This window comes from Apis florea, unplaced genomic scaffold (assembly GCF_048593485.1).
Source record: "Apis florea isolate Af1SG1 unplaced genomic scaffold, ASM4859348v1 contig_3696_pilon, whole genome shotgun sequence".
Lineage (NCBI taxonomy): Eukaryota > Metazoa > Arthropoda > Insecta > Hymenoptera > Apidae > Apis > Apis florea.
The window spans coordinates 3,833,993-3,861,806 of record NW_028256809.1 but is presented as its reverse complement, the minus strand read 5'-3'; the positions used below and the strand labels follow the sequence as shown (position 1 = coordinate 3,861,806).

The 27,814-nt window shown below is 25.2% G+C and overlaps 5 protein-coding genes and 1 long non-coding RNA gene across 10 annotated transcripts; 3 read left to right on the top strand and 3 right to left on the bottom strand.

Moving 5' to 3' along the window:
- The first annotated feature begins 79 nt into the window (after nucleotides 1-79).
- Nucleotides 80-8,390, top strand: LOC100865277 (uncharacterized). Of its 2 annotated transcripts, none has more exons than XM_086914590.1 (6): nucleotides 80-275; nucleotides 4,146-4,403; nucleotides 4,851-4,987; nucleotides 5,372-5,822; nucleotides 6,385-6,562; nucleotides 6,734-8,390. In XM_086914590.1, the coding sequence occupies exons 1-6, from the start codon at nucleotides 243-245 to the stop codon at nucleotides 6,973-6,975; spliced, it is 1,299 nt and encodes a 432-aa protein (XP_086770716.1). In that variant the 5' UTR covers nucleotides 80-242; the 3' UTR covers nucleotides 6,976-8,390. The 2 variants fall into 2 exon arrangements, with proteins under 2 accessions (XP_086770716.1, XP_086770715.1); XM_086914589.1 differs by lacking the exon at nucleotides 80-275 and adding an exon at nucleotides 3,102-3,345.
- Pect (phosphoethanolamine cytidylyltransferase) lies at nucleotides 6,898-12,444 on the bottom strand. 4 transcript variants are annotated; one of them, XM_086914591.1, is made up of 6 exons: nucleotides 11,832-12,444; nucleotides 11,462-11,599; nucleotides 11,097-11,276; nucleotides 10,552-10,978; nucleotides 10,243-10,463; nucleotides 6,898-7,025 (listed from the first exon to the last, which is right to left on the bottom strand). In XM_086914591.1, the coding sequence occupies exons 1-6, from the start codon at nucleotides 11,873-11,875 to the stop codon at nucleotides 7,010-7,012; spliced, it is 1,026 nt and encodes a 341-aa protein (XP_086770717.1). In that variant the 5' UTR covers nucleotides 11,876-12,444; the 3' UTR covers nucleotides 6,898-7,009. The 4 variants fall into 4 exon arrangements, with proteins under 4 accessions (XP_086770717.1, XP_003697467.1, XP_012347303.1 ...); XM_003697419.4 differs by lacking the exon at nucleotides 6,898-7,025 and adding an exon at nucleotides 7,810-9,381; XM_012491849.3 differs by lacking the exon at nucleotides 6,898-7,025 and adding an exon at nucleotides 7,810-9,368.
- Nucleotides 12,445-12,474: 30 nt separating this feature from the next.
- On the bottom strand, nucleotides 12,475-18,496 carry LOC100870677 (uncharacterized). The gene is made up of 6 exons (XM_012491825.3): nucleotides 18,359-18,496; nucleotides 16,655-17,859; nucleotides 16,522-16,581; nucleotides 14,447-14,677; nucleotides 14,165-14,362; nucleotides 12,475-14,104 (listed from the first exon to the last, which is right to left on the bottom strand). Coding segments are annotated over exons 1-6 (1,854 nt in total). The 5' UTR covers nucleotides 18,361-18,496; the 3' UTR covers nucleotides 12,475-13,946.
- Nucleotides 18,041-18,949, top strand: LOC147656545 (uncharacterized). The gene is made up of 2 exons (XR_015294248.1): nucleotides 18,041-18,291; nucleotides 18,368-18,949. It is a non-coding gene; the product is annotated as an uncharacterized LOC147656545 (long non-coding RNA).
- Nucleotides 18,950-20,085: 1,136 nt separating this feature from the next.
- Nucleotides 20,086-25,205, bottom strand: LOC100870558 (uncharacterized). Its single transcript, XM_003697417.4, has 7 exons — nucleotides 24,515-25,205; nucleotides 23,713-23,970; nucleotides 23,398-23,635; nucleotides 22,946-23,226; nucleotides 22,340-22,833; nucleotides 20,769-21,011; nucleotides 20,086-20,698 (listed from the first exon to the last, which is right to left on the bottom strand). Coding segments are annotated over exons 1-7 (1,824 nt in total). The 5' UTR covers nucleotides 24,517-25,205; the 3' UTR covers nucleotides 20,086-20,390.
- On the top strand, nucleotides 24,835-27,699 carry LOC100870358 (RNA-binding region-containing protein 3). The gene is made up of 6 exons (XM_012491829.3): nucleotides 24,835-25,477; nucleotides 25,715-26,194; nucleotides 26,285-26,429; nucleotides 26,512-26,961; nucleotides 27,171-27,321; nucleotides 27,435-27,699. Exons 1-6 carry the CDS (start codon nucleotides 25,457-25,459, stop codon nucleotides 27,592-27,594), a joined length of 1,407 nt encoding a protein of 468 aa, XP_012347283.2. The 5' UTR covers nucleotides 24,835-25,456; the 3' UTR covers nucleotides 27,595-27,699.
- Nucleotides 27,700-27,814: the final 115 nt, after the last annotated feature.

Sequence of the window (27,814 nt, the reverse complement as noted above, 5' to 3'; positions counted from 1 at the left end):
CTGGATGGGCCGGTGGTTCCTTGATTTCCGTTCCTCCCCTCCAGGAGACGGTACCCGTTGGAAGAACATCTACCACGGAGGGAGAATTCTTGCGTGGTACACGCGCCTCAGTTCATCGGGAATCTTCGTCAAAATTGCATCCCTCTCTGCGCGATCCTTTTTTTTTACCAGGAAGTGCGTGTTTCGCGATTACGATTAAAGAAGGATAAGGATAAGTAAGAGGAAGTACGTCGAGCGGGATCATGTGGACCATTCTGATCGTTGGATCTTGCATGGTGGGTGCACAATTTTTATTTTATACTCTTAATTCGGCTCCCGCGAATCATTGCCGAACCTGTGGTGGATTTTCAACTTTTAAAATTATCTTACGTTTGATCACTCATTGATGAGATTGAATTTGAAACTTGTATCGATTTATGGCTAAGAAAATTTTTGCGAATGATAACTTTAAATAGAAAAGTTAAATATTTAGATATGATTCGTCGAAATTATATAAGTAAAATTTGAAATAAATCTAAAGATATGTGTAATTAATATTTCGTATCTTTTATTTATACTTTCATATTTATTTTAAATTTTACAATTCTAATAATCATATTTACTTATGGCGTTAAAAAGATGTATATATATATACTATATTTATGTTCATAGAGTTTTCGCAAGTACTTATATTTCTAAGAAATTGTAAATTGTAATAACTGTATAACAATTCGATTTTACTGGCAATATTTTTATCGTTTTATCGTTTTTATTTTATTTATTTTGATACTTTAAACTTCTAAGATGAAGGAATGATAGTATTTTTATCTGTTTCTATGATAAAATAAGGAAACTTGTAAGTTTTTTTTTTTTTGCAGAGATGAAATAATAATGAGCGGAAATGTAAAATTTTATTTGCATAAGAAAACCGAGAGTATAATCTTTAAAATGCGTTTCACGTTGAAGTGTTAACTCGGATCTCTTTAATGTGTTCGGTATTCCATCAAACTTTTTCAATTCCAACTTTTTCTTTTAAATTATGATTTTAAAGGTCACGGATAATTGAATCGAAATCCAAAAACGTACATCCAAGGAAACAGTTCAAATATAAAAAAAAATAACAAATTTTCAATTAATAAAATAATTTATTCTTATAATCACTTACATTTAATCACATTTTATTTATTAATTATTTATGGAGAATAATATTATTTTATATGTTTTATTTTATCAAAGTACGCAACAATAAAAGAAAGATAAATACATAAACTAATCTAATAATTCAAGATATATATTCAAATACATTTATACAATATTTATACAAAATAAATTTTATTAATTTATATTTTATTTCAAAATAAAAACGAATAGTAAACAAGACATGACTCTTTCAATAATAAATTCAAAATTTCTTCGTCAAAAAAATTTTTTAAGAGGCTATTAACTTACACGGAAAGCCACGTGTAGAAATAACTAAATGTCATCTTACCAAAAGTGCCTAGGAAATAAAAATGAAATTTATGGCGTCGTAAAAAGACGGTTGCGGTTCTTTCGTGAAAAAGAAAAAAAAATGTGAAAAAAACATTCGTACGTATATATATATATATATGTGTATAGTTATCTAGGAGACAATCTCAAGGGAACCAAGCAAAGAGGACCGTTTCTTGTAACAGATTCGACTGTTTGTCTCTTCCCGTTAACTTTCCACACATCAATCGAATCGAAGAGCACCTCGTGCATATGTGACACTTTGTATAAACCCTTTTTTAAACATATTTTTACTTCTATTTTTTAAATACATTATTAATATACATACACAAATACATTATTTATATACTATTACTTTTTTTTTTAATAATCTCCATATTTTTAATAACTGTATTAAAATTTTAATCAAATGACTGTATGCTGTGTATATTCTCATACACATACGCCTCTAAAAAGATTATATCCTTTGGAAAAGGTTCAATGCTACATTTCAATTCCAATAATCGACAATTTATACAAGATAAATAATAGATAAAAATTCATCGATGCATTGTTCCTATTAGAATCGAGTTTGCTATATTACTATTACTGCTATAATCGGTTCTATTACTATTCGCAGTCTAAATTGAATTTCGTAGAACGCAGGCCACATCTCGCGTTCGAATAACACGGTGTCGACCGGTCGATCGAAAAAACATTAACGTTTCGATAAAAGTTCTATCGACCGGTCACAATCCATAGTTTGGCATTCAATTTGAAACAAGGCTTGATCAAACTTCTATTAACTCTACAAATTGGATACACGACTCTGTCACAGCAATACACAGTAAGAAAGTCTTCATTTATTTTTCCCTTCCAACCGGACGGCTCCTTCTTCTAACGCGAATAGTTTCCGTTTAACGATTCGGAAATCATCGTCTCATCGAAATTACATCGATCCTATCGAGGAATGGAAATGGAAACTTTAAATTTCGCGCCATTTGCTTCGCTCGTCCCCGATTAAAGTGCTGTTACAATAACAGTTCTCAACGCACACCATATTGGGCAAATGATGGCCTGAGTGCTTATCAACCTTCGAGATTGTTGTGTTATTGTCTTTCACTCGGTCAATTTAATTTAATCGACCATAAAATTAGATAAATTTAGATATATTAATCGATTCTGACCTATCGGAGTCATCGTACTTCAAAGATTGATCCGTCAATTGTATCGATCTCTCATAAATCAATCATTTATCAAGTATTCGATAATCGAGGAATTAGAAGAAAAGTGATACGAAATTTTTTAAATTGTAAAAATGATACCAAATTCTCTCATTAAGTTTAAATTTTTTTTCATTTGGAAATTGGACAACATTTACATTATTACACAATATATATATTTCTTTTCAACAAATAAACAGTTACGTGTATTAAAAGAATTTAAAACAAGTCCTTAAGATATTAACTTATCAATTTTACCTTGAAAACCAGCCAATCTTAAAAGCCCGGATAACCTACCTCTAACATAAGAAAAATAACCATGACCTGTACTACGATTATACGTCTGGCTGACCGTACGATGGACAACTTGTATGGTACGCATATAACGAATAACTTAGGCGGGTACCAGAGCGTTTCTTTACACCGTTATTTGTATTGAAGTCTTCTCTCCTCGCGTGTTGGCCATCTTATTTCATATCGAAGTTTCATGCTGCACTAGGCATCGGCACGTGCGATGGGAACGCGCCTTAAGCTTGATATCGAGCAAAAAGTGTTAATTAAGGAAATAACTATTTTCTATGACCAGAGAGAGGTCACTCAACATCACTGTCCAGATGTTGAGAAGAAAAAACGACTGTCAAGAACGGTGACAGGGCTGAACAGATGTTATTTCACGGTAAAATAGTTCAGAAGTTTGTTAGCAAAGTATGTTAATGGTTAATGCACTTCTGCCACTATGGAACATCCACTGAACTATGAAATTTTTCGTTACCGTGGCTGCATTGTATTCTTTTTCATTAACGCCTAGAGATTATAGCATTCTTTCAAGCCTTGTTCCTTTCTCATTGAGTTTTATCATCAATTACAATTAAATGACAAACACGACTAGTATGATTATATATATATATATATGTGTGTAATTATATTATTTGTAAGAATATTATGGAAATGTACATCATAGATAACGAGGCCAATGACGTAAAAGATAATTGAAGATTTGATTGAATCATTGATGATAATTGAATTCTACTTGACATTATTTTAAACATAATAATTGATTGTATCATATCTGATATATTGAATTATTGGAAATTCAATAATCTAATATGATTGAATTTTTTTAAGATATTTAATGAAAAAATTAAGATAATCATTACAGAGACAATAATTTTAAGAAAAAAAAAAAAAGATAATATGAATTGTTTTCAATCTTAATAGATATATATGTTAAAAAATGCTGTTTTTTTTTAAATTCAGATACGAATTAATTAATATTTTTTTCTTTTCAAAAATATTATTCTCCAACAATGATATACAACTTATATACAACTTCTTTCTTAACAAACGCCCATTATATTTCAGAACAGTTAGAAAAAGAGCAACCCGTACACAAAAACGAAATGAATTACATACCAGAACGTCGCGAGTATCGCTCGAGCAAAACTGGGTAGATGAATGACAGTGGTATTGTTTCAGATTGCCGCCACCGTTGCCCAGGATTACGAGGTCTCTGACATTCAGTGCAGCGGCGCAGGATCAGCTGCCGATCTCCTGACAGCGAAGATCAAAAGGCCAGTTAGTTTCAGAGGAGCGCCGCTCTTTGCCGACGACAGATCCGCCAATCCACTCACCGACATTCACTGCCAGATCAGGCCAGATCCCAACGATCCTCAGGAAGATAACTACTTCCTGAAGGTGACTGACTTCTCGAGATGCGGCATCCTGAAGAGGAACGTGAGTCATCGATCGAAATTTTCGTTTCCCGCCTTTATTGCGCTTCTCTCCTCGTTCTGCATCGTGCAAGAATAAACGAAACCGATCGGTTAATACATAATCGTGTAACAACTCATTACATAATTAATTGTAATTATTATCTGGTTTCCTCGATGATCGCATGATCGTTAAATTAATAAGAGACACGCGATATTTATGATCGTGTTAACAAGAATTAAGAACAGATAGAGATAAATTTCGTTGTAATTATTTTATATACCTTTAATGCGTAACGCTTTTGATCGAATTTAAATGTTTTAATCGTGATGAATCTTATAAAATTGAAATCCAAGATACTCGTTGGAAGAGTATTATTTGATTCATACTTATTAAGAGAAAAGAGATAAACTTAAATTTATTAAACACAAATAGATATTATACTTTATTATTATACTTTATTATTATTAGGGTTTTATTCACCTGCGAATATGGTTTCCGGCTTTTCCCGGCGTTGTAATGCTAGCTGATCAAGAATTGATTTTGATGTGTCGACCACCCGAGCCCACGTTACTTCGACACAAAGCCGCTGGATTCGCTGGAACCTTGTAAGTTTGTTCTTCAGCAAAGCCACGTTTCATCCAATAACTTTACTGGGAAGCAGTACATGAATCGCAAATTAATTCAATACAATATGACTTTTTTATGGTAACCAAATTGTAAAAATATTTTTAACAAAATATAACTAAAATTTAGTATAGATTTTATAATTCTCTTAAGAATCGTGGTTCATAAATTAAGATTTCTCTTTTATTGCAAACTTTTTATTAATTCCATCGTAAATTTATCTTTATTTCATTATTATGAATGAAACTTTATTATTATAAATTTAAATGAAACCTATCCGCATATTAAAAAATATATATATATTACATTTAGAAAAAAGAATTTACAAAAATCTTCTTAAACTTTTATATTTATATTTCTTGTAGTCCACACGGAGCAAGAGTGTCCGGAGTAGTTGAAGAAACTCCTGGACGGCTAGAATACGAGGTAGCCCTTTATCGTGAAGCCACAGGCAATGTATCAGATGCATCAGGGTCGCAAACAGTCGATCAAGCGGTTCCCATCGGCACGAAGCTTCAGTTAAGAGCTCGAATCAGTGCAGATAGCGCATGGGGTTACATTAAACTATTGGAAGTGACCGTTAGCCCCGATCCCGATCAGCCTCACGCACCGGGAAGTGTTGTATTGGTGAAGGATGGTTGTAGAAATCGAGATTTCGCGTCAATAATTCCTCACCAACCGGCCCGCTACAGAGAAAGAAAAAATGAAGTTTTCCTGGATTTCGAGGCATTTCTTCTCAGCTCAATGAGGGAACGATCCACGCTGTGGATCCACTCGCAGATCAAAGCTTGTATGGAACCGCAGGACTGCCAACCGGTAAGGACATAATTTGCGGTCAAACCTATCTCGTGGTCGACGACTGAATGAGTGGCTATTGACCTGTTCGTAATTCGGTATCTGTGGTAACAAAAACGTTCATCCTTTAACCCGCTCGTGCGGCTTTCAACGAGTTTGCGGCTTTTCAAATGATTGTTTGCGCACGCTCTTTGAACGCAAACAATTTCGATAAAAAAACAAGATTAACGCATTAAAGTGCATATTGTTGCACGATTATTATTAGCGAGAATTTTACTCGATTATGATACACATGATTGAAAAAAAATTAGAATTAACTTGTAAAATAAGTTAATTTTTACATTGATAACTTCATATTGGATATATCTTGGATATATATATGTAGAATATTTAAATAAATAGAAGATTATCTAAATGAATATTTAAATAAATGAAGATTATCCTTTGTGCAGAGGCAAAGAAGTTTGGTATCAAAATCTTAATATTCATCAGAAGCGTTTACTTTAATTTATAGAAATTGTAATTATAATATATGTGTAGAAATTAATAACTTATTAAATATCTATTTTTATATCTATTACAGGATTTTTGTCTTGATCTCTTTGAACCGTCAGGACATGGTAAAAAAAAGAAAAGATCTATCGAAGAAAGTACAAATGAGATATTTCCTAAAATTGATCACTTAATAAAAGAATACAACGATTCGACACCTTATACAAAATTTAAGGAAAATATCGAATACACGGTGATGATGTCTGATGGTAAACTTCATATAAATTTCATTTTTTATTTGTCAACATTAAATTAATGATTATTTCAAAATTTTAAAGATTGAAATTTAAATATATTTTTACCATGTTAAAATAACAAAATAATGTAATACTAATATTATAATTATAAAATTCTTTAAATTTTTATTTTTTGCCTTTTAGATTTATATCAAAAAGTGGCTGCTGGACTTGAAAACAGCTGTGGTAGTTTTCTTTACGTTGCAACTGGATTAGGTGCACTTCTTGTTTTATCAGCTTTTATCATGTGCTATCTAGCAACGCGACTTCATAATTTATCATCCACCATACCGCAAAATAAATCGATCGATGAATTAGTACGAGATCGCGCTAGAAAATATTCTGAACCAATACCAGGTTACACTGGCCGATCTACAGTTCAGTAGTAAAATGCAAACGTTGTACTTTATTTGTGTTCAATTAAATTGAAACATTTCTGTGGAATGAAATAGAAAACCAAATTAAAGAATTAAATTGTTGTACGAAGAGAAGTAACATATCATATACAAATAATTAAAATTATAATATTCAATGATAAGCTTTAAAAAATTATTAAAATAAGGACATAGAGTTTCAGACATATAAATATAATTAATATATTTAATTAAAAAAATTAAATTTTAATAAAGATATTTATATTAATTTTAGTTTAAAATATATAAAATAATAAAATTTAATAGAATTACTACAAAAATATAAATATGTTAAAAAATGCGATTTATAATATACTATTTAATAATATATAATATAAAAAAACAAATGTAATTTACAAATTTAAGAAATACTAAATTTTTTTATTATTGTCTCTCTAACTGACCATTCACTTTGCACGTTTTTATATAGCAAATTGCACGAAAAATTATTTTACTTTTCTCACGTTAAGTATATATTTATTATTTATGAAACTATTTTTTTATTATTTCAAGATAAATTTATTAAACGTGCAGTGCTATTACGTGACCTGAAAAAGTGCATATGTAATCTCAAATAAGTAATTTAGATTAATCGTAGTTACTTAAATTATAGAATAATTTATTATCTATCCCAATCGATTCATCATAATGAACTAAGTTTTCTTGGATAAGTGACAGTTTGAATCAATGTATATACATGTAAACATATAATAAGAGACACATGAATCATATGTAAAATTTTATCATTTATGAATTCTAATTTCAAACTACTTAATTGACTAAATGTATAAATAAATAAATACGATATTTATTGTATTAATATCATCGCATATAATAATTTTATTTATTGCAAAATAAAACATTATTACATATTTATACATGTCATGCTTTTAGATACATTAAATTGATGGCAAAAATTAATTCAATTATTCCATATCACAATATTTTATAGCCTATTATTTTATTACATTATTGCGAATACAATAATACGGAATGCGATAATGCTGTGCAATTGCGCTTATATATACAAATAAAAATACAATTTATAATAATCAATTCTAATTTAAAAAAGTAAGTAAAGTACATAGAAAATAAATTTTAAATATTAATAAATTAATACGCTTCAATGCAAATATGTAACATCAAAAATAAAAATGTAGAATAGATCTATTCTATATCATATACATGACTAAAATCTATCTTTGGTTAATATTTTACTTTCAAGTTCAATGCTAATATAACACTTAATAAAAATAAAAATAATATAATAATTATGTAATTAGAAAATGTGGCACTTATGATTTATTTTATATTTTTAATATTTTCAAATGTACATTTTTTTTGTATGCACTGTTTATTCGTATTAAATATATTATATCTGACAAAAATAATTGAGGATAATATTTTTTATATATATATATAATAAAATTTTATGAATATTGCACAATTGAATATCATAAAAAAATATAAATCAATTCATTCTTATAAAAATATACAAAATTATAATGTATTTCATAAAATAAATAATACGATAAATAAATTGTTTAATTAATTATATTTTTTTATAACTAATTATAAAATTTATTATAACATTGGAATTTCTCTAAAATTTCTCATTTTCTAAAAAATATATATATTTTTTTGATAAATTTTGATAAAAAATTATGTAAAATTATTATAACTGCATTGCAGCTGCTTTATAAAACTTAAAAATATTTCAAAATATTTAATATAAAAATTATTATTTTTACTACGATAAAACTAATATAAAAAATTAAATATCATAAAATATATAAATAAAAACCAATTCTATAAAAATTACACTTTTACATAATGTCAAAATATTTTGATATTTAATTTTTTTCTATATTTGTCTCAAATATACACGATGTTAATATTGTAATAATTAAAACCTATTAATGATATTCTTATATTAAATATATATGTGCATAATTAAACATTGCAACATAAAATAAAATTTTCTAAATCTTTTTAATTAAAAATATTTGAATATACAAATATTCACAACTTTTTGTATATGTTTATCGTTGTATTTGTTTTTGTCGTTGAATCATTAGGAATGAAAAATAATATTTCTATAAAATATTAATATATACTCATATTATATATTAATATTTTAAATATTTAGTGTAATTATAAATGTATATCCAAATAGAATTAAATAATTTAAATATTAGTGTGATATCATATTTACAAATATATATTTCATAAAATATAATTATCACACACTCTGCATATACAGAGAAAATTATTCAGTTCTTTCTTTTTTCTGGGATTTTATAAAGGCTTCATAAGCTGCTAACTCTTTTTTTTCTTTCTTTAAGTTTCTATCTTCAAATTCCAACCTGTAATTAAGGACTATATGACAACATGGTAAATTTATCTTAAATATTTGGGATATGCAAATATTTTTGATTACATTATAAATTAAATTTTTTTTATAAAAAGTACACACATATGAAGATTATAAATAGATAGAAATATTATAAGATGAATCTGTGAATTTTATTATTAGCACAAAATTGCATATCCCATTATAAAAGCATAATAGATGAATGATAAAAAATTATAAAGAAAAAAAATTTTTATTACAAATTAAATGAACAATTACAAATGCAAGATGGTAACAGGTCAACGGTTGTTCAAGTTCTTAATTATCATATATAGTTCATTTGACCTAGGAAGATAAAATACTGCATACAGTATATTTTTATTACCAATTTTGTATCAACAGTATTTATATTTATAAAAAAATTATATATATATATATATAAAACAAAAAGATATTTATATCTTTAAATAGATAAGATTTGAATACTCATTAAAGTTACATAATATTATCATTAGATATTTAATACTTTTTTATTGATAATTTTAAAAGATTTATATTTAGAATTACATCTAATATAATTTTAATATAAATATCTTTTTTAAACAAACAACTTTTGTAATATTTCTATTAAAAATTATTTTTACCATTATTTATTTATTCTTCTCATTCTTAATTTCTTCTAAATCATTATAATTAATTTTAATTTTATTTTTTTTTTATTGAATTTTAAATTTTTACTTTTAAGTATAAATAAATTAATATAAAATATATAAATATAATTTATATATTATATGTAACTTTAATTTGAAATCTAAAAATCTTTGATTGCAATTAATAAAATATTTTTAATCATATAATATTATATAATATATAATTATATAACATACCTGTGAAGAATTATGCGCTCAACAATTTTTTCTGTTGTCATATCATTACCACTATCCAACAATTTAAATTTATTTTGTCTTTTAGGTTCAATATATGGATCTGAACCATCTTCACAAGGCATGATAGGAGTTTGACCATGACAAACAATAGATACATCAAAATGTTCCATAAGATCTTTAGTAACTTCATATGGTGCTCCAATTACTACTTCATTAACATACTATTTATAAATCAAATAATAAATTTTAAATATATCATAATTTAACTTTCAATATTTTCAGACTTTAATTAATAATCTTATTTCTTACCTTGCATGCCAATACACTAAGTACTCTTTCATGAAGATTCATAATTGGATGATTACCATATTTGTATCGATTAACTACTGGATCCGTATGAAGTCCAACTATAAGATAATCACCTTCTTTTTTTGCAACCTCTAAGAAATCTAAATGACCAACATGAAAAAGATCAAATGCTCCTGCTACATAAACTATTTTGTCTCTAGGTTGTGGACTTTTTCCATCACTAAATTGAATAATTTTTTGTGTAGTAGGTAAAAATTGTGAACAACCTGTCCAAGGACTTCGAGCTGTTCTATCTTGACCCATACTTTTACTGGGTTCTCTATCAACACTATATTCACTATCTCCTTGTTTAAAATGTTGTCGTGTCATTAAAAGCATACGTCCTACTAAATCAGTTGTTGATACACCAGCTGTTCTTTGAACTTCTCTACAATAATTATGTTTTCATATATATTTTATTTATGTATAATTTTTATTATTATTACTAAAGCTCTTTTCTTTTCTCTTTTTTTTCTCTCTCATTACTTTTATTATTCTATTTATACCTGTAGCGACCTGCTGCTTTAACCAAATGATACGTATCTACACCATCTGCTGTCATAGTAATATCATCACCATGAACACAAAAATCACAATTATACTTGTCTAATGTTTCCAGAGTTGTAACATAAGGTGCTCCTTCAACTACTTCATCTACCCACTTAATACCACGAACCATTTTATATCTGATATAAATATATTTAATTAAAGAACATGTATAAATTAAAAATCATTCTAAAGATATTTGAATTTTTTTCATATTATTTAAAAAAAAATTATTTTTTATATTTATTTATATATATATTAATAAAAAATATAGAAATTATTTAAAATTTAAAATATAAATTGTTTTAGTGCAATAAAATCATACCTTTCTTGTTCCATAAATACTGGTGGTCCTTTATGTTTAGTAATTTCTTCATCTGTATGTACACCCACAACTAGATAATCACCTAATGCTTTCGCTTGACGCAAAGAATTCGCATGGCCAAAATGTACCATATCATAACTATATTGAAAAAAATTCTTGTATATTTATTTATATTATTGTTTAAAAATATCATTCTCAATTTAATTTAAAAAATATATAATTTTGTTATATAGGTGATTTTTTATGTACATATGATTATATCGTTATCATTCGATTATGAAAAAGTCATAGTCATGTATCAATTTCGAATAATAAGCACGTGAAATTTAAAATAAATAAAATATAAGGTTATAATTTGATAAAAACTTACCATCCATCACACCATACTCTCACTTCTTTACGATTTTCTGTCATAATGAAGAAAATTGATATTTATTATATAAGGAACAATTTTTTTTTCTCAATAAATAAAAATCGATAACTATGACACACACTACACCAAATCTGAGCAAGCACTAAGAAGACATTGCGTGCTTGCTTCGCCAATCCACATTATTGCTCACACATCATATATTTTTCAACTATATCCCCACTTCTTTTATTTCTCTCTCTCATTCTCTCTCTCTCTCTCTCTCTCTCCACACATTTATAAGATATTAAATATTTAAAAAATCCAACAATTGAAATCAATTGCAAAGTATTTTTAAATAATGAATTTTGTACAGTTTTAAAATTTTAATTTTAAAATAATATTTGATATTTATATATATTAAATATATAAAATAATTTACAATTCAATATCCAAATAGTAAATCCAAATAATTCTTATCATGTTATAGATTTTTTAAATTCTTTTAATTTCATAAATTTATATTCCTATTCTTAAAATATAAATTTGTTATAAATTACATAATTTAAAAGTAATATATTTTTTCAATTTTTTTATGTAATTAAATATAAATTTGAAATACAATAAACGCGATATATATGACATAATATATTATTACAATGAAAATGGAATATTTCATTATTTATTAGACAACATTGTACAATATAAAAATATTACGACAATTTCAGATCTACAAAATTTACTATTGATAAGACATTAATAATATCTTGTACGTAGAATTCTGATCTAATGATCTTTTAATTTATTCAACATCAAAAAATATATTCACGCAAAGTTATAAAACACTGAAATTTACACATAAATATATTATGTGATAAATACTATGATAAATGACTAATGATTTTACAATGTGAATTCTATCATCGCAAAAATAATCAGACAGGCACACGTAATCGGCAGTTATAGCTCTAATAATCGCTAAAATGTAACTGTACAGAATATTATATTGGAATGAATCAATAGATTCTGATTTGATCATATGATAAATCTTCAGCCAATAATAAATAATATCTTTTTATAAAGCATAACATTAATCATTCATAATGACATATATTATTGTAATATTTTATGAATGATATTAATGTTAAGTGTAATAATTATTTTTTTTCTTTTTGACAAAATTCGTGTGAAAAATATAATAATTATAACAAAGCAATATGACTTCTTAATGTAATATTCTTAAATTCAATAAAAGATTTAATGAATGCAATTTTTTTCTAAACAAGGAAATCTATATATATATATATAATTGAATTTTATCTAAAATTATTTAAATATTTTATATTCATATTATCTTATTAAATTTTTAATATTATAATGCATAGGGTTTTATACCCTTTTAAATTTAATACAGTGCAATGTATTATATGTTTGAAATAATATAAATAATTCATGCATTTACAATTTATGTCAATACTTACAGAATTTACGAATTTCTGTAAATTAAACAATATTTATAATTATCATAAATTATAATATTATTATTAGCATAATTGTTTTGAAATTAATTTTTTTCATTATTTACTGTTTCTTAATCTTCTTTATTTAAAAAAACATTATTTTTTATTATTTTTTATTATATTTTATAATTAAATTTTTGTTTTTATTTCTTTCTAATCTATATTAAGTATCTAACATTTTCAAACAATGAAGTATAAAATTTCATGAAAATAATATAATTATATTTGCAGAAATCGAAGTTAAAAATCAGCAGTAATGTGATCTGATATTACATTTACATGTACATTTTTTTTCTTTTTTCTCTTTTTTTTATTATAAAAAAGAATACTTATGAATATCCTTAAATTATCATAATCTAAACCTTCTAATACATTTAATTATATTGTTTTAATCCCTATTATGTGAATTTTACTTTATGTTTAGTCAGCGTGAGAAGCACGTCATTTAGAAAAAATATTCTATTTGAACAAAACATGTTTAGTCATGATAAAAACTACACTACATAGAAAACATGTTCTACTGAAATAGAATATTTTTCTGTTTTTTTCTTGTGTTTTTTTTTTTTTTTTTTGCTATATTACATAAAAGTTTTCCTTAAAATTAATTATTTTAAAATTAATAACCATTTTGTTGTCTATAATTACTGCCACTACTTCCTCCCCCGCTTCCTCCATATCCACCGTTTTGACTATAACTGTTGGAACCACCAGAGCCTCCACCATAATTGTTTTGAGAAAATACTTTACTATTATAACTGCCACCTCCCATACCACCTGAATAGACAAATTATTTAATAACTGTACATAATATATGCAAAAAATAAAAATTCTTACAATTTTTATTTGAAGTCATACTGCTATTATTGCCATTCCATTTATTTCCTCGATCTCCACCACTACCACTATTAGAACGATCAAATCTTCCACCTCTATCTCCATCACGACCTCCTCGCGAACCTCGTGAACCGCCGCCACCGCGACCTCCAGAACCACGTCCACTGCCACCTCCGCTACGTCCTCCATAACGACCTCCTGTAATAAAAATATAAGAAAATAAAATACAATGAAAGTAAATACAAAAATAAATTGATTAATTAAAGTTAAATTAAAGCATACTTTTATAAATGCCTGGGTTTCTCGATAATTCGTATAATTTAGGATTTACAACTTGTTTTGCTTCTTCTAAAACTTGTATTAAGTCACTAGCCTTGTGTGCGTTACCGGGAGTGAAAAATGCGTACGCAGTTCCGGTACGCTGTGATCGTCCTGTACGTCCGATCCGGTGTACATAATCTTCCGAATTGGACGGGTAATCCAAATTTATCACAAACTTAACATCTTCCACATCTATATAACATTAAAAGTTAAAATCATCGAAAACGAAAATTACTTATGTCTTTGTGGTTCAATTAACTTACAAAGCGAATTAATAAAGCATTAATAAACGTAATATGTGCAGTATAAATGGAATTAAATATTACTTAAATTAATTAAAATTAAATTAATATTATAATATTAATTAAAATATATACTATTATTTACTTTTATTATTAACTTTTACAGAAGATTTTTAATTCCATTTATAGTTTTCATATAAAATATATAAATGAGTTGACCACAAAGAGCAAATTTTTATATTATTTACCTGTGGTTGTCAAAAGCTGGAAACGTAAATACATTTTTGGAAATGTAGAGGAATCAGAGCTCAGATGGTTCTCATGGAATTCTCACTTTATGCGTTAGTGAGCTGTATATTTACTCTTAGTAACTTCACACCCTTCTCTCCCGCACCAAAGTATGGATCTGTGCTGGTCTTTCAAAATTTGGTCCTTGCGTATTGCTTCCGTGAGGTTGGAACATTGGACAACAACATGTGCATTCTCCGATCAACCCCACATGCATTCCATTGTATGAGTAACATCAACATTTATTTTGCAATATTAAAAGTTCATAAATTTTTTTTTGAGATTTTGTAAAATCAATTATTTCATATAACAATATATATTTTCAAGAAAAATAAAAAATGAGATAAATATATATACATATACATATTATTGTAATATTATTCATATATATATAATATTACATAATATATATATGCACATATACTTATTTCATTTGGAAATTTATATTAAATTTTTTTTTTAATTTCATAAACATTGCAAAATAAAGTAATGCCATTTCCTATCCATTTCTTATTTTCTAATCTAAGAATGTAAGTGGTACAACATTTATCCTGTTCAGTAGTCCTTGTATGCTAGATACCCTAATTCTATAACTTCCATACTTTGGACCGTCGCAGGTACAGAGTGAGAGTGTGTTTTTCAAGTGGCACGGTGAGCCGAGGCACAGCGTTAGGTTAGCTTGTTGCGCGGGGACAGACCAGCAGTCACGCCCCATTCAATTATATATTCCAAAGCAAGCTCTCCAGAGTTCTTATCATTGATAAAACTCCGTCGCATGTGCCTCTGAAAACACATAGAACAGCACGTTAATACCAGACTGACAAGACTTTTCTTAATCAGAACAAAATTTAAAAATATGAATCTTCTATCATCTTACCTGCTTACCTAATTCAATTTTATTGCTGAAATATTTTGACTTACTTTTAATTCTAATATTAATATTAATAATTATATATTTTATAGTAAAGAAAAAATTATAAATTAATATTTTTTTTAAAGTGTAACACATATTTTAAATTATTAATAAATTTATTTAATAAGATTAATAGAATTGTATCATGGATTGAAGAAAAATATTGTTTTAATATTTATACAATATCATTATTAGAAATTAAAAGTATATCAAAATCCACCTAAACTATGATAAAATTAAAATTATAAAATATTCTTTAATATTATTATGCTGAAAAGATGAGAATAATAACATTAACTTTTTTTTATATGATTTTATAGTATATTCCTGGATAATGAGTTAATGGAAATCAATTAAAATATCCTAAACAAAATAAAAAAAAATTTATATCACTAATTGTATTAATCGATTATTCTGGACCTCTGCAGTTTTTAAACAATTTCCATTCACACCAAGAAAGGACTAATGTCAATCAGTCTGGCACATGCCGTTATCCGTTGCCACATCACAATTATACAACTCTCACAAATGTGAAATAACCATCGCAGCCTGACCCTTACATCATACCCACTCATGTGTAAACAGATTCTTACCTAATCCTCTTGCTGCAACATCTGTAGCTACTAGAATGGCAGATCTGCTATTCCGGAACTCTGAAATAAATTCTCTAGTATTGAGCAGAATATGTTTAGGCAAAAAGAAAAAGGAATCTTAATTAGAACTTACGATTTAATACATAATCTCTTTCTTGTTGACTTTTATCACCATGGATGCCAATTGCTTGCCATCCATATCTATTAATTGCACGTGTTATATCATCTACTTTTCTCTTAGTTTCAACAAAAATAATAGTTTTATTTTCTGGTTCATTTGATATTTCTTCTAAAAGTTTCATAAGTTTACCCTCTTTTTCATATTCTTCACATACATCAACAATTTGGAGAATATTATGATTAGCAGCTAATTGTAGAGAACCAATATTAATTTGTATATAATCAGTTAAAAATTCTTCTGCAAGATTACGAACTTCTTTTGGCCATGTTGCAGACCACATAAGAGTCTGTCTATCAGGTCGTATTTGTTCTACAATTTTTCTAATTTGTGGTTCAAAACCCATATCAAGCATTCTATCTGCTTCATCAAGTACTAAATATGTACATCTACGTAAATTTGTTGTACCTCGTTCTAAAAAATCAATAAGACGTCCAGGTGTTGCTATACAAATTTCAACACCTCGTTCAAGATCACGAGCTTGAGGACCTTTTGGAGCTCCACCAAAAATACAAGTATTTCTTACTTGTGATGAGATACCAAAATCTGATGCAACTTGTTGAATTTGTTGTGCAAGTTCTCTTGTTGGTGCTAGAATTAGAGCTATAGGTCCATCATTTCTGTTTAATCTTGGTTGATGATTTATATGTACAATTGCTGGTAAAATATATGCCAATGTTTTTCCAGATCCAGTTTGAGCAATTCCAACCATATCACGTCCAGATAAAGCAATAGGCCAACCTTGTGCCTGAATTGCAGTTGGTTCTCCAAAACCTTGTCTATGAATTTCATTTAATACATAATCTGGAAATCCACCTTCCTCAAAATATATGTTTGGACCTGGCACATTTGTTCCTTTCACAGTAATTTCTTTATCTGAACGATAAGCTTCAACTACATGTGAACTTCGAGTTGTAACATTAGGATGTGGCTGATAAAAATCTTTTCTAAATGGTTGTAATGTACTCATATCCCATCTTGGTTTCCGTAACCGTTCTCCAGGTTGTCTGTTTTTAAAATTATTATTTCCAAAACTACTATCTCTATTGGAATTACTACTAAATCTTCCACCTCCACTATTTCCATCTCGACCATTAAAACGACCTCCACCACGTGCTCCTCCTCCTCTTCTATCATTACGTTCACGATCACGGTATGCCCTTTAAAATAAAATGGCTTTTATAATAATTAAATATATAAATAATATTTACAGATTATACATATATTAAATAAAATATGATCAATTGAAAACAGTATTATCATAAAAGAATATTCTTTTTTTTTTAATTAATCTTCTAATATATTCTATTTTTTATTTATAACATTTAAAATATTCAAATTAAATTAAATTTTAATAACGTATATTGAACACGTGTTATCATTTTATAAAAATATAATTATAAAATAAAAAATGTATATTTTACATTTATAAAAATATATCATAAAAAATATTATTAATATTAAAAATTTTTTTCAATATTATTTTCAATTTGTTATAAATAAATACAAAAATCTTTTATGCATTATGAACGCAAAAATTTCATCAATATAAAAGCAATATGGAGTAAAGCAGTCAATCATAGACATTAAATGTCAGTAAGAAATTCGAAGAAAATTAATATTTTTTTACAATATTAGTGAAAATTTCATATAACTTACATTTTTTAGGAAAATCTGTGTTATTTTAAATTCAGAATTATAAGGATTTTCCTTAATAGAAACACAAACCAATGATCAGAATCAAGGAAAAGTATGCTCTACTCGTTACACGATTCGAAGAGAATCTGTGAAACAAATATCATGGCGTCGTATGATATCAAAAAATAGTTCCATTTTAGCTTTAATTTTGTTATTTTTTATGTATTATTACTTTAATACATATGTAAAGATATATTTTAATTTGTAAAACACATAAAATATATTATTTATTTATTTTTTAAATATTAGAATTTAAATATTAATAGTAAATATTTTAGATATAATTAAAATACCGGAAATTATTAGTATCGATGAATGTTAAATAAGGAAAAATATACTAAAATAAAATTGATAAACTTTCAATCTACTATTTTATATTTTTATAGTTTATAGAAACTATTCAGCAAAAATTTTAGAAATAATTTTATTAACATAATCTGTAATATAATAAAAAATGTAACTCAATACATTCTATTACATTCATTGAATATAAATTTTAATATTTATAATTCATTTGTAATATATTCATATAATAAAATAAATAAAAATAAACAGATTTGTTTTAAATGTGAATAATATCAATAAATATAAGATATATTAAAATTTATTTAATTAATACAAAATTTCATAATAATAGATATTTTATTTTAATTAACTTTTCTACATACCATAAGAATATATATATTTTATATTTTTTAAGTATAAATTAATTTTTTTACATATTAAAAAAATCTATATATTTTGTATATTTTTCATATATAAATTACTTTATTTATTTAATAATTTCTAATAATTTTAAAAAGTTCAATAATTCAAAATAAATAAAAAGGTTATATAATTACACAACAAGATTATACAAAAGTACATAACAAAAATTTTTACAAAAATCATTATCTTAATTTTTTTCTAATCACAAATAATGCATATATAAAAATAAAAACTATACAAATACATATAAATATTAAAACTATTCTTTTTTTTTATTAAAATGTCTATAAACCTTGCAAAGATATAGAATAAATAAGAAAATATTAGATAGAATCTTCACAACGACATAGATTAAAGTAATAGGTAACAGAAGGATAGACAAAACAGGTAAAATTGTAAAATCATCTGTTGCCATCTCTAGAGTGTTATTGATATTTATCAAAGAAAGAATAAAATATAAGAAAGAAAAAATAAAATAATTTTGAAGATTAGTGCTACTTTTAAAGTATTTTCAAAGACAAATATCTTTAGCATTCAAAAAATGGCACTTAATTCTATCTATAAAGAAATATTTTTTGATACTGAAGAAATTTTATAATTTTTACTTTATCTCTGTTTTTATTTCATTTTATTTATATTTTTTTTGTTTATATATACTCTGCAAAATTTACGCGCTTGGAACAGAGGAATCAATTTCTGTTTAATTTTATCTTCTTTCTTGTTTAAAATATTAATTAAAAATCTTATCAAAATCTATTTAATTCAATTATTACATATCATAAATATATATTTGCACAAAATATTAATATTGATATAATTATATAACGAATATTAAAAATTATTTAATATTAATATATAAAACAAAATAATATATTGTATATATATTAATATTAAATAATTTTTTTTACAAGAATTCTTTAATTTATTTCTCTCTTCAACATAAAATATAAAATTATAAATTATATAATAAAAATACAATGTTTGCTAATCTTAAATATTTTTTATTATTTTTTTGTATAGTGAAATTTAGTTTTTAAATTTTATAATAATACATATACATATTTAACAAACTTTTTTGATCATTATTATACTAATTTTTTTATCATGTATATATAAAATACATGATATCCAATTCTATTTCATATTTTATATATTTTTTATTTTAAATTATTTTAAGTTTAACACAAATTTAACTAACTGTAAATATACTATGCCTTAATAGTTTTTATAGTAAAATTTTATTTTACTATGTAAATATATAAATATATGAATAGTGAAAGTATTATTAATATGTTGTTCCTCTATATTGATAAGTTCCATAATTATCTCCTCCTCCATAATTTTGTGCTAAATTACTTTGACTATAAGTTCTCTGTGTATATCCATATCCTGTATTTTGATTAGTTGAATTATTTTGCTTCATATTGCTATAGTTACTGTAATCTGAATTTGAATAACTGTTTGAAGTAGATTGATAAGAATTTCCTCCACGACCACCTACACCACCTCTTCCTCTTGTAGAACCTCTTCCTCTAGTATCACTGATACCTCGTCTACCATTATTTCTATCATTAGTTATAAATCGTTTGCCACCTTTCATAAGATAAATAAATGAATTACGAAAAGTTATTTAATATTACTTGAAAATATTTTAAAAACATACTTCTATTTCCATAAGTTCCTGATTTAGCTAATTCTGCCATTTCAGTAAGTCGTGGATTTATATTTTGCCCTGCTTCTCTTAATACTTCTATTAAATCTCCTGCATGTTTCATATTATGACTTGTGAAGAATGCATAGGCGGTACCGGTTTGTCTTCTTCGTCCGGTACGACCAATTCTATGTATATAATCTTCTGATGATGATGGATAATCAAAGTTTATCACATATTTAACATCATCCACATCTATGACAAAATAATTAAAAAATATTAGAACTTTACTAATATTTATAATTATGTTCACATTGTTTATAATAATCATCACCCCATTTGTTGATTGTGTCAAGTTCACAGAATGATCTTCAAACTTGCGAAAAGTAATTATATGGAATGCTTAAGATTAAATATATAAAATGATTTCAAATATATTAAATTATCATATATTATACAATTTTTAAAACTTTTAATTCTTATTGAGATGAAATAAAGTCCCCTGATTTTCACTTAAACATAAAATTTGTCTAAGTCAGGTTTGAAAACCACCCACCTTTTAGTTGGAAATTCCATTTCAAAATCGGCAAAAACAGCCCCATTTACTTTTAAATGTAGAGCTATTCAGTTGGTTTCATAATGTATGATGGCCTAGAGATTAGACAGACACAGCGGTGGTGTCTGGTTTGGGATAAAGGCAGCATTTTAGGTTTAAGCCTGAATGCATTAACCTTTTTAGATTTTAAACAACAATTTTAACAATTAGAGGCACTAGAAAACACTTGAGAATAATTTGATATACTATAATAATAAAATGAGTAGAAAAGATAAAAAAATAAATCTGATATTAGAGATAAATTTGATATTACTACATACAATAAAATATAAAAAGATGTTAAAAATCTATGATAATTAAAAATTTATGATAATTATTTTATTAGAAATATTTTAAAAGCAATTATTACTATATAAATTATAAAATAAAATTAAATAATTATATTCAATTTTTTAATTCTGTATTCAAAGCATATTTGTAGAAATACATAATATTATGTAAGAATTTTTAATTTGAAAATATATTTTTTAAATATTTTGATATAGTTATCGATATAATACAAGCAAAGAAAAATAAAACATTCACTGTGTCTGCCCAATACTGGCAGTACACCGCGTTCACTTAGGGTACTCTGTGCCTCTGAAAAAAAAAGCAGACAGTCTTAGTGGTAGCTTGTGTGCATCTCTTTAGAACCCTTTATATAAATTTTATTATTAAAAAAAATATAATTTAAATATTTACACTTATAAATCTTAAATATTTTATTAATTATAAAAAAAATACAAACCTGTTTAAAATATATAATACCATAAAATATGAAAATAAAATAAAAAATGAGTTTAATCTATATACATTATCAGGGCTCTGCTATAAAAAAATTTCAATAAATCACACATTGCTACATACACAGCTGTCCACTGGTCTCATTAATAACGCATCACTGGCTAATCCAATAAGTGTTGCCAATTCCCATATTTACCTGATTCTTGAATGATCTAGACACTGTAAATTAAAAAATGATACATACCTAAACCTCTAGCAGCTACATCTGTTGCAACTAAAATAGGGGCTCTTCCACTTTTAAATTCTTGTAATACATGATCTCTTTCTTGTTGATTTTTATCACCATGAATACTCAGTGCTTGCCATCCATCTCGTCTAATATTTCTTGTAATATCATCTACTTTTCGTTTTGTCTCAACAAAAATGATTGTTTTATTTTCTTTTTCATTTCCTATTTCTTGAAGTAATCTATATAATTTTAAATCTTTTTCGAATTCCTGACAAACATCCACAATTTGAATAATATTATGATTAGCTGATAAAGTCAGAGAACCAATATTAAGATGCATATAATCAGATAAAAAATCTTCAGCTAATGCTCTAACTTCTTTAGGCCATGTAGCTGACCACATTAAAACTTGTCTATCAGGTCGAATTTGTTCAATTATTTTTCTTATTTGAGGTTCAAAACCCATATCTAACATTCTATCAGCTTCATCTAATACTAAGTATGTGCATCTAAAATTATATTATATATTAAAATGATAATATAATAAATTAATATGATAAATGTTAAAAATTTTTATTTTAATATTTTTTATTTATAAATTAAATATTATAATTATTTTACCTGCGTAAATTTGTAGTTCCTCTTTCTAAGAAATCAATAAGTCTACCTGGTGTTGCAATACATATTTCAACACCTCGTTCTAAATCATGTGCTTGTGGACCTTTGGGTGCACCACCAAAAATGCAAGTATTTCTTACACCTGCTGCTTCTCCAAAACAATTAGCTACTTCCTGAATTTGTTGAGCTAATTCTCTTGTAGGAGCTAAGATTAAAGCAATTGGACCATCTCCATTACTAAGTCGTGGTTGATGTATGATATGTACAATTGCTGGTAAAACATACTAAAATAAAAATATATATTAACATAAAATATCTTAATAGAATCAATTTATATAAATTCACTAAAACTTAATTTATTATATATTATAGATATGTATATTCTAATATCTAATAAAAAAAACGTCTTTACATTTTTACAAATTAAAAATTAATGTATCTTTAATCTGGCTCACTCCTAGTGTTTTTCCAGAGCCAGTTTGAGCAATGGCAACTAGATCTCTGCCACTAAGTGCAATAGGCCATCCTTGTGCCTGAATTGCTGTAGGTTGAGAATATCCTTGTTTATGTATTTCTTCCAAAACATAAGGTGGAAAATTTCCTTCTTCAAAATATTGTATAGGATTAGGTATATTATCACCTTTTATAGTTATTTCTGCATTTTCTCGAAATTGACATACTTCTTCTTTTGATCTAATATAAAGTTTATTGAATTACATTGAAATATTTTAATTAAGAAAAGAGAAAATTATGAAAAATAAAATTTTTACCTGCTTCTAACTGTAGGATGTTCTATGTAAAAATCTTTGCGTAAAGGTTCTAAAGATCTTACATCCCAATTGATTTTTCTAAGGGTTCCTCCAGGTTGTTTGTTTTTTATAATACCTCTAAGAGTGTTAGTAGTACCTCTACCACGTATACCAAATCTACTAATACTACTTCCACGAATATTATCATTATTTCCTCTATTGCTACCTCTACCACCACCACCTCTGCGACCTCTATTATGATCTCTATCTCGATTAAACCTGAATATATAATATATCATATAAAATAATTATATATATTATTATATTTAATTATATTATATATAATTTATTATTATTATTATATTATAAATTATTATATTAACAGTCAGTATGAGAATAAATAAATATTAGATTTAAAATAAAAATTATAAATATAATATTAATTTTATTTTTTCTTTAAATATAATATTTACTATAATTTATATTTTTTAATATATTTATTTATTTAAAAAAATTATATATATTTATGTAAAGATAAACTATTTCTTCAGTAAAGTTAAGAAAAATATTTTTCTTCTTTAATTCGGAACTATTTTTATAGATACAATAATTTATATGATAATATCAATGTATATAAAAATATATAAAAATAAATACAACTATTTTTTTATCATAAATTTTGATTATTGATTATTATTATCTGCAGTACAATTCGGCGCTATTTATTTAAAAACAAATATTTAGATATTTCTAAGTATAAACATAAATAATTTGATAAACGTTTATTATATAACTTTAAATTAGATTGTCGCATCATACTTACATTTGGAAATTGAAATATCTTCAAATTTAACAAGCAACAGATTATTCTGCTTTACGGTCACTTTCGGAAACACCAATCGATAATTTAGTAGTAGCGAATATTAGGAACAATCAATATTCTTATGAGAAAAATTGTATTAAGCTTACAAGCTTCAAAATTCTTTTAATAATAAAAACGCAATTATATGAATAAAATGTAATTGTTTTCTTTAAACATGCCGGTAAATCCGGCAGATCAAATTGACAAGTGAACATCCAAAAGTAGTTCCGTATAAACTGTTTCCATGACAGCATTCGCGTAGTAATACATAAAAAAAAAAAAAAAAAATAATAATAATAAATAAATAAAACAAAAAGCACAAAATATAATAAAATGTTTAGATTTAAAAGAAATAGATGTGAATTAGATATGATAGAAAAAAAAATAAATTTTTTTCCATGAAATCTATATTTAATTCAAAACATTTTAAATGTGATTTATAAAATAATACAATTCATAATTTATCATATAAAAAATTAATTTTATTATTCGACATTAAATATATTTCTATGATAATAATCAAATCAAATAAAATATATCAAATCAAAAAAAAATAAAATAGAAAATAATAAGTAAAAAGAAAGTTAAATTATCAAAATTGAATATACCGCGATTTATTGATTAGTGTATTTTGAAAAGATGACATTAAGTCAAGTTTATATACAGGATTGCCAGCATATAAGAATAAAATGGTAATAATGTAAAAGAGAGAGAGAGAGAACAATAATATACCATGTGATTTTGATGAGCAAATCATCAGTGCGATCAGCCTTTCGTCACGTGTAATAGTGTTTTATTTTGTTCATGTATTGCTTGTTAACTTCATCTTCGTTTATGATTTATAGTATAACCGTAAATATATAAAACAAGTTTAATGACATTCAATATTTTATTAAATTTAAGATGTCATCAAAGACAGCACAGGTAATTTTATATATTTATATACATATAATTAAGAAATCATAAATTATAACTTTATCATATTTATGTTATAAATTGTATTAGTATTAACTTATGAAAAAATCTATTTAAATTTTTTTTTTATTTTTAATTTCTACTTTATTTTTAAATTTAAAATAATTATAATATTTTATTTTTCAAATTTAGAAAAAAGTAATACATTTTTAAATATTTATATTAAATATGAAATATTTATTTTAGATCTCCGATACACTTAGAATTCTTCATTTACCACCGGAACTTTCTGATGAACGACGTAATGAATTATTCAAAAAATATGGTGCTATTAAAACACAAACTTTAAGACTATCTAAAAAGTATACTATAACTTTTGCAAAATTTCAATCTCAAGAAATAGCTACAGAAGCATTACTACGTTTGCATCAATTAAATGTCAAAGGTCAATATTTGACAGTTGAATTTGCTAAAAAGTCTATATCAATAGATAAAACAGAAGATAATATTGATAATGATAAACTTATTAAAGAAGAAAATAAGAAGGAATATATAAACAAATCCAATTTTCAAGCATTTTTACAAAAATTAAATAGTTGGACTATGAATCAGGTTTTTACTCAACCACCTCCACCAAATATTCATTACAAATATTCAGCACCAACAAAAGGCACTTTGATAAGAATATCTATACAATTATTAAAAGAACCAGCATTTTATACACAGGTATATTAATTAAAATATAGTTTAATATAATATTCTTTATTTTTATAAAATTTTTTATATTTATGTATATAATTTCTTATATTTGTGTAGGTTTTACACTTAATGAATAGAATGAATTTGCCACCTCCTTTTGAAGAATTAGAATCAGAATTTCCAGCACTTAAAGAAGTTTATAATATAGAAAAATATAAAGATATATTTTTAAAAGAAAGTTTATATGATAAAGAAAATGAAGGTAATAATATTTATAATTTTCTTTTATTTTTATTTTTAAATTTTATGTATTTTATAGTTATAACAAATAATATATTCAATAGATATTTGTAATGAGGAATCAGATGAAGAAGAATCTGAAATAGAATCAAATGAAGAAGATAATACAAAATCTATAGAAATTATACCTGTTAAAAGAAAACGTCGGCAACATATGAAACGCTTAAAAATTCCAAAATTTATTAATCCTAGTAAACATATAGTATCTTCAAGTTCTACACAAAAGATTGTAAAACCAGCAGATATGTTTGAGCCAATACAACGTGGTGAAACAAAAAATCTTAAAATTGAACTAAAAATGGTAGATAAATTATTGAATATGCCAAATAAAGAAGAAAATATTGATTCTAAAACTACTCCAGATAGTGGTTTTGGATTAATGTTTCCAATTTCTAAAAATTTTGATACTATAGAAAATAATGAACCTACTGAGAATGTTCATCAAGAAATAATTACATCTAATGAATTAGCAAATAATAGAATTTCAGTTAATGGTAAGAACTATTTTTTTCCCAATTATTTTATTTAATTAATATATTTCTAACAAAATATTATATTTCGTCTAAAATCTTCGTCCAAAATATCAAAAGAAAATATCTGATAGAACATACTAAACAAATATTTCATATTATTTATATTCATATTCATATTATTAAATATTTTATTTTATTATATATATTACTATTTATATATTATTATTTAGATCAGAGATTACTTCCTGTATTTAAAAATTATCATCCTGGGAAGCCATCAAATCGTTTATATATAAAAAATCTTGCAAAACAAGTTGAAGAAAAGGATCTCCATTTTATTTATCGAAAATATGTAATATCAGAATTAAAAACAGAATTTGAGTAAGTATATTTAATTAAGACATTTCTTATATAGAATTTTTTGTAAATATATTTATATAAAATTATTTATATAAAAAATTATTTATTCATTTATTTATTATTTATTTTTTTAGATATGATGTGCGACTTATGCAAGAGGGTAGAATGAAAGGTCAAGCATTTATTACATTGCAGAATGTAGAACAAGCACAATTAGCTCTTGATGAAACAAATGGTTTCATTTTAAAGGACAAGCCTATGGTTGTACAGTTTGCTAAAATAGCAAAAAGTTAATAAAAATATTAGAATATTTTCTCTAATATATTCTATATATGTATTATGTTATTTATAATCAATATTCATTTTAATAAAAAAAAATTTTTTACACTTCCTAATAAATTATATGCAATATTATATCTATTTACATTACGAAAACTTTAATCGTATGTAGTAATGTGGATCTTAGAATCAATGCGGTAAAGTGATTAAATTCAATACTTTTTACACAAAAGAA

Coding starts and splice junctions, on each gene's coding strand:
- LOC100865277 (XM_086914589.1), top strand. CDS start 3,184: ATGGGAACGCGCCTTAAGCTTGATATCGAGCAAAAAGTGTTAATTAAG. Junction 3,346..4,145: donor TGAACAGATGTTATTTCACG/GTAAAATAGTTC, acceptor GTATTGTTTCAG/ATTGCCGCCACCGTTGCCCA. Junction 4,988..5,371: donor GCTGGATTCGCTGGAACCTT/GTAAGTTTGTTC, acceptor TATTTCTTGTAG/TCCACACGGAGCAAGAGTGT.
- Pect (XM_012491849.3), bottom strand. CDS start 11,875: ATGACAGAAAATCGTAAAGAAGTGAGAGTATGGTGTGATGGATG. Junction 10,979..11,096: donor AAAGCAGCAGGTCGCTACAG/GTATAAATAGAA, acceptor TAATTATTGTAG/AGAAGTTCAAAGAACAGCTG. Junction 9,369..10,242: donor GAGCGCATAATTCTTCACAG/GTATGTTATATA, acceptor CCTTAATTACAG/GTTGGAATTTGAAGATAGAA.
- LOC100870677 (XM_012491825.3), bottom strand. Junction 16,582..16,654: donor AAGAGATTATGTATTAAATC/GTAAGTTCTAAT, acceptor AATTTATTTCAG/AGTTCCGGAATAGCAGATCT. Junction 14,678..16,521: donor TGTTGCAGCAAGAGGATTAG/GTAAGAATCTGT, acceptor AATGTTATATAG/ATGTGGAAGATGTTAAGTTT.
- LOC100870558 (XM_003697417.4), bottom strand. Junction 22,834..22,945: donor GGAACTACAAATTTACGCAG/GTAAAATAATTA, acceptor ATATAATTTTAG/ATGCACATACTTAGTATTAG. Junction 20,699..20,768: donor AGGAACTTATGGAAATAGAA/GTATGTTTTTAA, acceptor ATCTTATGAAAG/GTGGCAAACGATTTATAACT.
- LOC100870358 (XM_012491829.3), top strand. CDS start 25,457: ATGTCATCAAAGACAGCACAG. Junction 26,195..26,284: donor AACCAGCATTTTATACACAG/GTATATTAATTA, acceptor ATATTTGTGTAG/GTTTTACACTTAATGAATAG. Junction 27,322..27,434: donor GAATTAAAAACAGAATTTGA/GTAAGTATATTT, acceptor TTATTTTTTTAG/ATATGATGTGCGACTTATGC.